This window comes from Salmo salar, unplaced genomic scaffold (assembly GCF_905237065.1).
Source record: "Salmo salar unplaced genomic scaffold, Ssal_v3.1, whole genome shotgun sequence".
In the NCBI taxonomy this organism is placed as follows: Eukaryota; Metazoa; Chordata; class Actinopteri; order Salmoniformes; family Salmonidae; genus Salmo; species Salmo salar.
Genome location: NW_025550363.1, coordinates 7,501 through 20,386, shown reverse-complemented (window position 1 = coordinate 20,386; position 12,886 = coordinate 7,501). Strand labels below are relative to the sequence as shown.

General features: G+C 48.5%; 1 protein-coding gene across 1 annotated transcript in view; it reads left to right on the top strand.

Moving 5' to 3' along the window:
- LOC106572968 (ubiquitin-like modifier-activating enzyme 1) overlaps positions 1-12,886 on the top strand; it is a gene marked incomplete at its 3' end in the record, with an annotated part of 60,839 nt that overhangs the window by 43,938 nt on the left and 4,015 nt on the right. The window contains 3 exon segments of the mRNA XM_045713720.1: positions 8,974-9,038; positions 9,516-9,711; positions 12,329-12,403. Coding sequence (XP_045569676.1) covers positions 8,974-9,038; positions 9,516-9,711; positions 12,329-12,403 — 336 coding nt within the window.

Genomic DNA, 12,886 nt, shown 5'->3' with positions numbered 1-12,886 from the left:
TCTCTCTCTCCCTCTCTCTCGCTCTAACCTGGGGGACTGATGTCCTCTCTCTCTCTCTCTCTCTAACCTCTCTCTCTCTAACCTCTCTCTCTCTCTCTCTCTAACCTGGGGGACTCATGTTCTCTCTCTCTCTCTCTAACATGGGGGACTGATTGTTAAGTTCATGTTTTAAGTATCCCTATATTTCTGTTATTACGGGGCTATCACTCAGTCAAGAGTGCGGCTGCGCAGGAAATTAGTTTGTGGATGCACCTAGCCGTGAGTGTAATGGCTACGTTGTAGTGTGTTCATACAGTATAGTAAACTTTGTTAAACTGGAACCTTGTCGTTGTGTCATTTCGAGTTAACATTGGTAGCAGAGGATGGCTAATAACTACAATGTGCCACCTCGCTTCGACGAGAAGAGGTCGTACGAAAGTTGGAAAAATGAACTTGGAATCTGGACACGGGTTACTGATCTGGACGCGGGTTACTGATCTGGACGCGGGTTACTGATCTGGACGCGGGTTACTGATCTGGACGCGGGTTACTGATCTGGATGCGGGTTACTGATCTGGACGCGGGTTACTGATCTGGACGCGGGTTACTGATCTGGACGCGGGTTACTGATCTGGACGCGGGTTACTGATCTGGAGGTGAAAAAGCAAGCACTTGCGGTGGTATTATCGCTCGAGGGAAGAGCGAGAGATACAGCACTGGAAATATCCCTGGAGGATTTCAACAATGATGATGGTATGGGAACTGATTAGAGCACTGGAAATATCCCTGGAGGATTTCAACAATGATGATGGTATGGGAACTGATTAGAGCACTGGAAATATCCCTGGAGGATTTCAACAATGATGATGGTATGGGAACTGATCAGAGCACTGGAAATATCCCTGGAGGATTTCAACAATGATGATGGTATGGGAACTGATTAGAGCACTGGAAATATCCCTGGAGGATTTCAACAATGATGATGGTATGGGAACTGATTAGAGCACTGGAAATATCCCTGGAGGATTTCAACAATGATGATGGTATGGGAACTGATTAGAGCACTGGAAATATCCCTGGAGGATTTCAACAATGATGATGGTATGGGAACTCTGATCAGAGCACTGGAAATATCCCTGGAGGATTTCAACAAGGATGATGGTATGGGAACTCTGATCAGAGCACTGGAAATATCCCTGGAGGATTTCAACAAGGATGATGGTATGGGAACTCTGATCAGAGCACTGGAAATATCCCTGGAGGATTTCAACAAGGATGATGGTATGGGAACTCTGATCAGAGCACTGGATTCTGTATTTCTTAAAGAAGAGAAAGACCGTGCCTACGAGGCATATTCAAACTTTGACAGTGTTTCGAGAGATATTTCGGTTGCAATGACGGACTACATCATTGATTTCGAACAAAGGTACAATAGGATGCGCAAGTACGACATGGTTCTCCCGGATGCAGTGTTAGCTTTCAAGTTGCTAGATACTGCCTGTCTAGATGGTAGGGAGAAACAGTTGGCTTTGACTGCTTGTACTGTACTGACTTTTGCATCAATGAAGTCGGCACTAAAAAGACGTCTGTCGCGCCGTTAACAGATGGAATGCAAGCGAGTGACGGAGCATATTACACTGAGCAGCAGAGAAAAGGCGCCAAAAAGTCACGTTCTCAAGACAACCTGAAGAGGGCGCCATTTCCCGGAACAAATCCACTGGACAAATATGGAAGGAGATCAAAATGTGCTGTTTGTCAAAGCACTTACCATTGGGTTAAAGACTGTCCTCATAAAAATGAACAAGTTAAACTAACAGAGGAAAATGTAAACACAGATATAGAGCAGTGTAACATTACACTGTTTTCAAATGAATCTGATACTGAGATTTTTATAGTTGAATCCTTAGGATCTGCTGTGATTGATACTGCATGTACACGGACAGTGTGTGGTGCAAAATGGCTTGATAGCTATGTCAGTGAACTAAATATGAAAGAAGTACAAAATATGATTGACACACCAAGCAACAGAGCTTTCTAAATTTGGAGATGGGAGAATCGTCCATTCTACCAAGAGAGTTAAGATACCAGCAAAAATGTGTCAGACTAAGTGTCACATTGAAACAGAGGTGGTCCCTACAGATATCCCCTTACTATTAAGCAAAGCTTCCCTCAAGAAGGCAGGGGCTGTACTAGACATAAACAATGACAAGGCAGTGATGTTTAAACAACCAGTGACTCTTGAACTTACTCCCTCAGGCCACTATTGTGTAAACATTTTAGACAAAGAAATCACACAGAGTCCATGCAAAAATAAGATTCTGACGGACACAGAGAACATGGAGATTCTGACGGACACAGAGTCCATGGAGATTCTGACGGACACAGAGAACATGGAGATTCTGACGGACACAGAGAACATGGAGATTCTGACGGACACAGAGAACATGGAGATTCTGACGGACACAGAGAACATGGAGATTCTGACGGACACAGAGAACATGGAGATTCTGACGGACACAGAGAACATGGAGATTCTGACGGTCACAGAGAACATGGAGATTCTGACGGACACAGAGAACATGGAGATTCTGACGGACACAGAGAACATGGAGATTCTGACGGTCACAGAGAACATGGAGATTCTGACGGACACAGAGAACATGGAGATTCTGACGGACACAGAGAACATGGAGATTCTGACGGACACAGAGAACATGGAGATTCTGACGGACACAGAGAACATGGAGATTCTGACGGACACAGAGAACATGGAGATTCTGACGGACACAGAGAACATGGAGATTCTGACGGACACAGAGAACATGGAGATTCTGACGGACACAGAGAACATGGAGATTCTGACGGACACAGAGAACATGGAGATTCTGACGGACACAGAGAACATGGAGATTCTGACGGACACAGAGAACATGGAGATTCTGACGGACACAGAGAACATGGAGATTCTGACGGACACAGAGAACATGGAGATTCTGACGGACACAGAGCACATGGAGATTCTGACGGACACAGAGCACATGGAGATTCTGACGGACACAGAGCACATGGAGATTCTGACGGACACAGAGAACATGGAGATTCTGACGGACACAGAGAACATGGAGATTCTGACGGACACAGAGAACATGGAGATTCTGACGGACACAGAGAACATGGACTCAAAAGAAAAACACAAAGTGTTGTTAAAGCTTCACAAACAGTTTGGACATGCTACAGTTGACAGACTTCAGAAGTTACTCAGCAGTTCAGGGAATAATGATGATGAGAGTATTTCCATTCTACAGCAGATAGTTAATAATTGTGAGACATGTCAAAAATACAGTAAACCTAAGCCCAAACCAGCTGTTGGTTTGCCACTAGCTTCCAAGTACAATGAAACAGTGGCTGTAGATCTACATGAGTTAGTACCAAGTGTGTGGTACCTTCACATAATCGACCACTTCACACGCTTCAGCGCTGGAAGCATTGTGAATACAAATAAACCCAGTGACATCGTCAGGCACCTCATTCATTCCTGGGTATGTGTGCAAGGCCCTCCCCAGAAACTGTACAGTGACAATGGAGGAGAATTCAATAATAATGAAATAAGAGAAATGGCAGAGAACTTCAACATGGAAGTAAAGACAACTGCTGCATACAGTCCATGGAGCAATGGACTTCTGGAGAGACGCAATCAAACACTCACAGAGATCATGCTGAAAGTGAAGCAAGACAATGGGATGTGACTGGAACACAGCCCTAGATTGGGCTTTGATGGCAAAAAACTCAATGCACAATGTTCATGGTTACAGCCCATACCAACTAGTGTTCTGGCAGAACCTTAATCTTCTCTCTGTACTGGTTGACAAGCCACCAGCACTAGAAGGGGCCAGTGTGAGTGCATGGGGTATGACAGCACCTGTCAGCACTACATGCAGCGAGAAAAGCGTTCACTGAAGCAGAGTGCTCAGAGAGAATTCGCAGGGCTCTGCGTGAAACAGCTACGACCCACCGACGAGAAGTACGAAACTGGAGACAAAGTGTACTAACGAGTGGAAAGGACCGGGAGTAGTCATTGGCCAAGATGGTGTGGTGATATTTGTGAGGCACGGAGGCATCATTGTCAGGGTGCATCACTCCAGATTGCGGAAAGTAAATGATCAACAAGATACAGGGGCTGTTGCTGAGAATCATCCTAATGAAAAGGAGACAGTAACAGACACAAACCTACCAGATGTCACATCCAATGATATGGACACTGAAACTGACACAGGAAATGAAGCAGAGACCTTCAACCATGCCACAGATAATACTGTTGAGCATTCAAATGAGGAAAACATTCAACAACAGCCACATGTGTTAAGAGAACATGGTTGTTCCAATCTGAAAACGGGACAAACTGTTTAATACATGGACAGAGAGAGTGGTATTCCACATACAGCAACCGTCATTGGACGAGCAGGAAAAGCCAAAGGAAAACACCAGAACTGGTACAACTTGCAGTACTCTGAACCAGCTACACTTCCTGGTACAACAGGGTCAGCTGACCTGTCACTTGTAGATCATCTCAGAATTGAACCAATGGAAAATCGAGAAAAAAACCAGAATGCCATTCAAAATGATGATGTACTTGAAACAAAGGACGTGTCATTTGACTCAGCTAAGCTAGATGAGCTCAGTAATTGGAGGAAAAATGGAGTGTTTGAGGAAGTTACAGACATTGGCCAAAAATGTGTCTCAATAAGGTGGGTGTGTACCCTTAAAGAGTCCTTAACTGGAATAGTGCCTAAAGCACGTCTAGTGGCTAGAGGTTTTGAGGAGCTGGCTGCTAAACAACTCCCAAACGACTCACCTAGTGGCTAGAGGTTTAGAGGAGCTGGCTGCTAAACAACTCCCAAACGACTCACCTAGTGGCTAGAGGTTTAGAGGAGCTGGCTGCTAAACAACTCCCAAACGACTCACCTAGTGGCTAGAGGTTTAGAGGAGCTGGCTGCTAAACAACTCCCAAACGACTCATCTAGTGGCTAGAGGTTTAGAGGAGCTGGCTGCTAAACAACTCCCAAACGACTCATCTAGTGGCTAGAGGTTTAGAGGAGCTGGCTGCTAAACAACTCCCAAACGACTCATCTAGTGGCTAGAGGTTTAGAGGAGCTGGCTGCTAAACAACTCCCAAACGACTCATCTAGTGGCTAGAGGTTTAGAGGAGCTGGCTGCTAAACAACTCCCAAACGACTCATCTAGTGGCTAGAGGTTTAGAGGAGCTGGCTGCTAAACAACTCCCAAACGACTCATCTAGTGGCTAGAGGTTTAGAGGAGCTGGCTGCTAAACAACTCCCAAACGACTCATCTAGTGGCTAGAGGTTTAGAGGAGCTGGCTGCTAAACAACTCCCAAACGACTCATCTAGTGGCTAGAGGTTTAGAGGAGCTGGCTGCTAAACAACTCCCAAACGACTCATCTAGTGGCTAGAGGTTTAGAGGAGCTGGCTGCTAAACAACTCCCAAACGACTCATCTAGTGGCTAGAGGTTTAGAGGAGCTGGCTGCTAAACAACTCCCAAACGACTCATCTAGTGGCTAGAGGTTTAGAGGAGCTGGCTGCTAAACAACTCCCAAACGACTCACCGACATGCGCCTCAGAGTCACTCAGATTGCTGATGTCAGTGATCTGCCAGAAACAATGGAAACTTAATTCCATAGACATCAAATCTGCATTTTTGCAGGGAACAGAGCTGTCAAGGGACATTCACATCCGACCTCCGCCTGAAGCTAAATGCGAAGGAACACTGTGGAAACTAAAGAAGTGCGTGTATGGACTGGCAGATGCATCACTCTACTGGTACAACAAAGTCAAGGCAACAATGCTGAGTACAGGTGGAAAACTGTCACAAGTGGATCCTGCAGTCTTCTATTGGCTTGATCAAGACTGCAGTGTGACTGGAGTACTTGCCTGTCATGTTGATGACTTTATCTGGGGTGGCTCACAGACCTTTGCTACAACTGTGATTCCACACCTCAAATCTGTTTTCCAGGTCGGCCGTGAGGAGCATGATAATTTTTGTTATGTTGGCATAGAGTTTATTACAGTTGATGGGACAATACTGATGCAACAGGAGAGCTATATCAAGAATCTTCAACCCATTCACATGGATTCTTCAAGAGCCGTACAAAGGAATTCCCCTCTATGTGGATTTGAAGCTGATCAATTGAGGTCAAAGATAGGACAAATTTTATGGGTTGCTAGACAGAGTAGACCTGATGTAATGTTTGATGGTTGCAACTTGGCATCTAACACAAAACACGCCACTGTACAAACCATTCATGAGGCAAACAAAGTTGTTCGTAAACTGAAATCACAACAAGTGACTTTAAAGTTTCAGCATGTTGGAAAAGATGACTCTTTGAAAGTAGTTGTCTTCAGTGATGCTTCGCTAGGGAACCTTACAGATGGAGGCACACAAGGTGGACATCTAATCGTGTTAATGGGTGAAGGAGGAAGATTCTCACCTATCTGTTGGCAGTCAAAAAGGATCAGATGGGTTGTCCGAAGCACACCTGCTGGAGAAACACTTGCTCTTGCGGATGGAATTGACAATGCGATCTTTCTTGCAACTCTGTTCTCAGAGCTTACCACTGGTGAGACAAAACGGCACATTCTACCTGTAGTTTGTGTCACTGACAACTACTCATTAGTTGATGCTGTGAAGTCAACCAAGTCTGTCACAGAGAAAAGACTTGGTCTTGAGATTAGCAGCATCAAGGAACTTATTCAAGCACAGAGAATCCAGCGGATTCTGTGGTCGACCACAAAGGAACAGCTTGCTGACTGTCTGACTGAAAAGGAGCATCCGGTCTTATGCTCCTACAGGCTCTCCTCCTACAGGCTCTCCTCCTACAGGCTCTCCTCCTACAGGCTCTCCTCCTACAGGCTCTCCTCCTACAGGCTCTCCTCCTACAGGCTCTCCTCCTACAGGCTCTCCTCCTACAGGCTCTCCTCCTACAGGCTCTCCTCCTACTGGCTCTCCTCCCACAGGCTCTCCTCCTACAGGCTCTCCTCCCATAGGCTCTCCTCCTAGGCTCTCCTCCTACTGGCTCTCCTCCTACTGGCTCTCCTCCCACAGGCTCTCCTCCTACTGGCTCTCCTCCTACAAGCTCTCCTCCCATAGGCTCTCCTCCTACAGGCTCTCCTCCCACAGGCTCTCCTCCTACAGGCTCTCCTCCTACAGGCCTCCTCCTACAGGCTCTCCTCCTACAGGCTCTCCTCCTATAGGCTCTCCTCCCATAGGCTCTCCTCCTATAGGCTCTCCTCCTACTGGCTCTCCTCCTACTGGCTCTCCTCCCACAGGCTCTCCTCCTACTGGCTCTCCTCCTACTGGCTCTCCTCCTACTGGCTCCCCTCCTACTGGCTCTCCTCCTACAGGCTCTCCTCCTACAGGCTCTCCTCCTACTGGCTCTCCTCCCATAGGCTCTCCTCCTACTGGCTCTCCTCCTACAGGCTCTCCTCCTACAGGCTCTCCTCCTACTGGCTCTCCTCCTACAGGCTCTCCTCCTACAGGCTCTCCTCCCATAGGCTCTCCTCCTATAGGCTCTCCTCCTACTGGCTCTCCTCCTACTGGCTCTCCTCCTACAGGCTCTCCTCCTACTGGCTCTCCTCCTACAAGCTCTCCTCCTACAGGCTCTCCTCCCACAGGCTCTCCTCCTACAGGCTCTCCTCCTACAGGCTCTCCTCCCGCAGGCTCTCCTCCTACAGGCTCTCCTCCCACAGGCTCCCTCCTATAGGCCTCCTCCCACTGGCTCTCCTCCTACTGGCTCTCCTCCCACAGGCTCTCCTCCTACTGGCTCTCCTCCTACTGGCTCTCCTCCTACAGGCTCTCCTCCCACAGGCTCTCCTCCTACAGGCTCTCCTCCTACAGGCTCTCCTCCTACAGGCTCTCCTATAGGCTCTCCTCCTATAGGCTCTCCCCTACAGGCTCTCCTCCTACAGGCTCTCCTCCCATAGGCTCTCCTCCCTACAGGCTCTCCTCCTACAGGCTCTCCTCCCACTGGCTCTCCTCCTACAGGCTCTCCTCCTACAAGCTCTCCTCCTACAGGCTCTCCTCCCACAGGCTCTCCTCCTACAGGCTCTCCTCCCACAGGCTCTCCTCCTCACAGGCTCTCCTCCTACAGGCTCTCCTCCTACAGGCTCTCCTCCTACAGGCTCTCCTCCTACAGGCTCTCCTCCTACAGGCTCTCCTCCTACTGGCTCTCCTACAGGCTCTCCTCCTACAGGCTCTCCTCCTACAGGCTCTCCTCCCACAGGCTCTCCTCCTACAGGCTCTCCTCCTACAGGCTCTCCTCCTACAGGCTCTCCTCCCCACAGGCTCTCCTCCCACAGGCTCTCCTCCTACAGGCTCTCCTCCTATAGGCTCTCCTCCTACAGGCTCTCCTCCTACAGGCTCTCCTCCTACAGGCTCTCCTCCTACAGGCTCTCCTCCTACAGGCTCTCAGTAATGGAAAGTGGCAGCTGGAGTAATACAAATAAAAACTGTCACACAACCCATTTGTAATGGGGAACTTAAATAATACTTGGACATTTAATTATGTGGTTGATGTTTAATTTGTCTTTAAAGAAAAGGGGGAGATTGTTAAGTTCATGTTTTAAGTATACCTATATTTCTGTTATTACGGGGCTATCACTCAGTCAAGAGTGCGGCTGCGCAGGAAGTTAGTTTGTGGATGCACCTAGCCGTGAGTGTAATGGCTACGTTGTAGTGTGTTCATACAGTATAGTAAACTTTGTTAAACTGGAACCTTGTCGTTGTGTCATTTCCAGTTAACACTGATGTCCTCTCTCTCACTCACTCACTCACTCTCTCTCACACACACACACACACTCACTCTCTCACACACACACCTGGGGACTGATGTCCACTCACTCTCTCACACACACACCTGGGGACTGATGTCCTCTCTCTGCAGTGTGTGATGTGTATTGTAACTCTGTCTCTTCCTCTCCAGTGGGCTCGTGATGAGTTCGAGGGTCTGTTTAAACAGCCATCAGAGAATGCCATGCAGTACCTCACGTAAGTCCTCCACGTTAGCATGTTTTAACATTTTACCTGCTGTGCTTGTGTTATCTACCATAGTTTGAATGCATTGTGACTGAAATGAATGAATACAGATGTTTATTTTCATGTCAAATCACCATTTGACAACCCATGGCTTATTGAGACATGAATATTACACTAGTTCAGTGATAATTATTCCGGTTTTCTGTGTGGAGCCACCGCATGGAGAAATACATCAATTATAAATACTGGTTTTCCAATGAACTCAGTCTCTCTGTGGCGTCTGAAACTATTTCTAAGTTGTAGTAGTGTAGTGGATCTGATACTCTACCCAGATATGTGTTGGAGGCTGTCTAGACCAGTTTAATATGAGCTTGTATTGATGTTTTATGATCCAGAGATGCTAAGTTTCTGGAGAGGACCCTGAAGCTGCCCGGGGCCCAGCCTCTAGACCAGTTTAATATGAGCTTGTACTGATGTTTTATCATCCAGAGATGCTAAGTTTCTGGAGAGGACCCTGAAGCTGCCCGGGGCCCAGCCTCTAGAGGTGTTGGAGGCCGTCTATAAGAGTTTGGTGACTGACTGCCCTCAGAGCTGGGCGGACTGCGTCACCTGGGCTCGGCACCACTGGCAGTGCCAGTACAGCAACAACATCTGTCAACTACTGCACAACTTCCCCCCAGAACAGGTATATGGAACACTGTTACGCACACGCTGTTACGCACACGCTGTTACGCACACGCTGTTACGCACACGCTGTTACGCACACGCTGTTACACACACGCTGTTAAACACACACACACGCTGTTAAACACACACACACGCTGTAACACACACACACGCTGTTACACACACGCTGTTACACACACGCTGTTAACACACGCTGTTAAACACACACACGCTGTTACGCACACGCTGTTACGCACACGCTGTTACGCACACGCTGTTACGCACACGCTGTTACGCACACGCTGTTACGCACACGCTGTTACGCGCACGCTGTTACGCACACGCACGCTGTTACGCGCACGCTGTTACGCGCACGCTGTTACGCGCACGCTGTTACGCGCACGCTGTTACGCGCACGCTGTTAAACACGCGCACGCTGTTAAACACGCGCACGCTGTTAAACACGCGCACGCTGTTAAACACGCCAGCACGCTGTTAAACACGCTGCGACGCTGTTAAACACGCGCACGCTGTTACACACACGCACGCTGTTACACACACACGCACGCTGTTACACACACACGCACGCTGTTACACACACACGCACGCTGTTACACACGCGCACGCTGTTACACACGCGCACGCTGTTACACACGCGCACGCTGTTAAACACGCGCACGCTGTTAAACACGCGCACGCTGTTAAACACGCGCACGCTGTTAACCTCTATGGGACCGGCGGGACGAATTCGTCCCACCTACGTAACATCCACTGCCAGCCTGTGGCGCGATTTTCAAAATCTTCAAAATCCTATTACTTCAATTTCTCAAACATATGACTATTTTACAGCCATTTAAAGATAAGACTCTCGTTAATCTAACCACACTGTCCGATTTCAAAAAGGCTTTACAACGAAAGCAAAACATTAGATTATGTCAGCAGAGTACCAAGCCAGAAATAATCAGACACCCATTTTTCAAGCTAGCATATAATGTCACAAAAACCCAGAAGACAGCTAAATGCAGCACTCACCTTTGATGATCTTCATCAGATGACAACCCTAGGACATTATGTTATACAATACATGCATGTTTTGTTCAATCAAGTTCATATTTATATCAAAAACCAGCTTTTTACATTAGCATGTGACGTTCAGAACTAGCATACCCCCGCAAACTTACGGGAATTCGCTAACATTTTACTAAATTACTCACGATAAACGTTCACAAAAAGCATAACAATTATTTTAAGAATTATAGATACAGACCTCCTCTATGCACTCGATATGTCCGATTTTAAAATAGCTTTTTGGTGAAAGCACATTTTGCAATATTCTAAGTATATAGCCCAGGCATCACGGGCTCGCTATTTAGACACCCGGCAAGTTTAGCACTCACCATAATCATATTTACTATTATAAAAATGTCATTACCTTTTGTTGTCTTCGTCAGAATGCACACCCAGGACGTCTACTTCAATAACAAATGTTGGTTTGGTCCAAAATAATCCATCGTTATATCCGAATAGCGGCGTTTTGTTCGTATGCTTCCAGACACTATCCGAAATAGTAAAGAAGTGTCGCGCTTGGCGCAATTCCTGACAATAAAATTCAAAGTATTCAATTGCCGTACGTCGAAGCATGTCAACCGCTGTTTAAAATCAATTTTTACGTCATTTTTCTCGTAGAAAAGCGGTAAAATTCCGACAGGGAATCTCCTTTTCGGCAAACAGAGGAAAAAATCCCAAAGGCGGGGGCGGTCGGGTCACGCGCATAAGCTAGTGTCTCTTGATGGGCCACTTGAGAAAGGCGATAATGTGTTTCAGCCTGGGGCTGGAATGACGACATTCTCTTTTTCCCGGGCTATGAGAGCCTATGGACGACGTGGGAAGTGTCACGTTAGAGCAGAGATCCTTAGTAAATGATAGAGATGGCAAAGAAGTTCCAGAAATGGTCAGACAGGCCACTTCCTGTAAAGGAATCTCTCAGGTTTTGACCTGCCATTTGAGTTCTGTTATACTCACAGACACCATTCAAACAGTTTTAGAAACTTTAGGGTGTTTTCTATCCATATGTAATAAGTATATGCATATTCTAGTTACTGAGTAGGAGTGGTAACCAGATTAAATCGGGTATGTTTTTTATCCAGCCGTGTCAATGCTGCCCCCCTAGCCCTAACAGGTTAAACACGCGCACGCTGTTAAACACGCGCACGCTGTTAAACACGCGCACGCTGTTAAACACGCGCACGCTGTTAAACACGCGCACGCTGTTAAACACGCTGCACGCTGTTAAACACGCCGCACGCTGTTAAACGCGCGCACGCTGTTAAACACACGCACGCTGTTACGCGCAGCGCTGTTACGCGCACGCTGTTACGCGCGACGCTGTTACGCCGCACGCTGTTACGCGCGACGCTGTTAAACACGCCGCAGCGCTGTTAAACACGCGCACGCTGTTAAACACGCGCACGCTGTTAAACACGCACACGCTGTTACACACACACACGCTGTTACACACACACACACGCTGTTACGCGCACGCTGTTACGCGCACGCTGTTACGCGCACGCTGTTTGAATGTGGTTTTGTTGTATTAATATCAGTGCTGTTGTCTGTAATATTAATATCCCTCTCAGCTGACCAGCTCTGGCGCCCCCTTCTGGTCCGGTCCAAAGAGATGTCCTCACCCTCTAGAGTTCAGTACCAGCAACGTGAGTCCTTTATCCTCTCTCCCCCCCCCGTCCACGTCTCTCCCCCTGTCCACGCCTCCCCCCCCTGTCCACGCCTCTCTCCCCCCGTCCACGCCTCTCTCCCCCCGTCCACGCCTCTCTCCCCCCGTCCACGCCTCTCTCCCCCCTGTCCACGCCTCTCTCCCCCCTGTCCACGCCTCTCCCCCCTGTCCACGCCTCTCACCCCCCGTCCACGCCTCTCACCCCCGTCCACGCCTCTCCCCCCCGTCCACGCCTCTCCCCCGTCCACGCCTCTCCCCCGTCCACGCCTCTCCCCCCGTCCACGCCTCTCTCCCCGCCCACGCCTCTCCCCCCACGCCTCTCCCCCGTCCACGCCTCCCCCACGTCCACGCCTCTCCCCCACGTCCACGCCTCCCCCCCGTCCACGCCTCTCCCCCGTCCACGCCTCTCCCCCGTCCACGCCTCTCCCCCCGTCCACGCCTCTCCCCCCCGTCCACGCCTCTC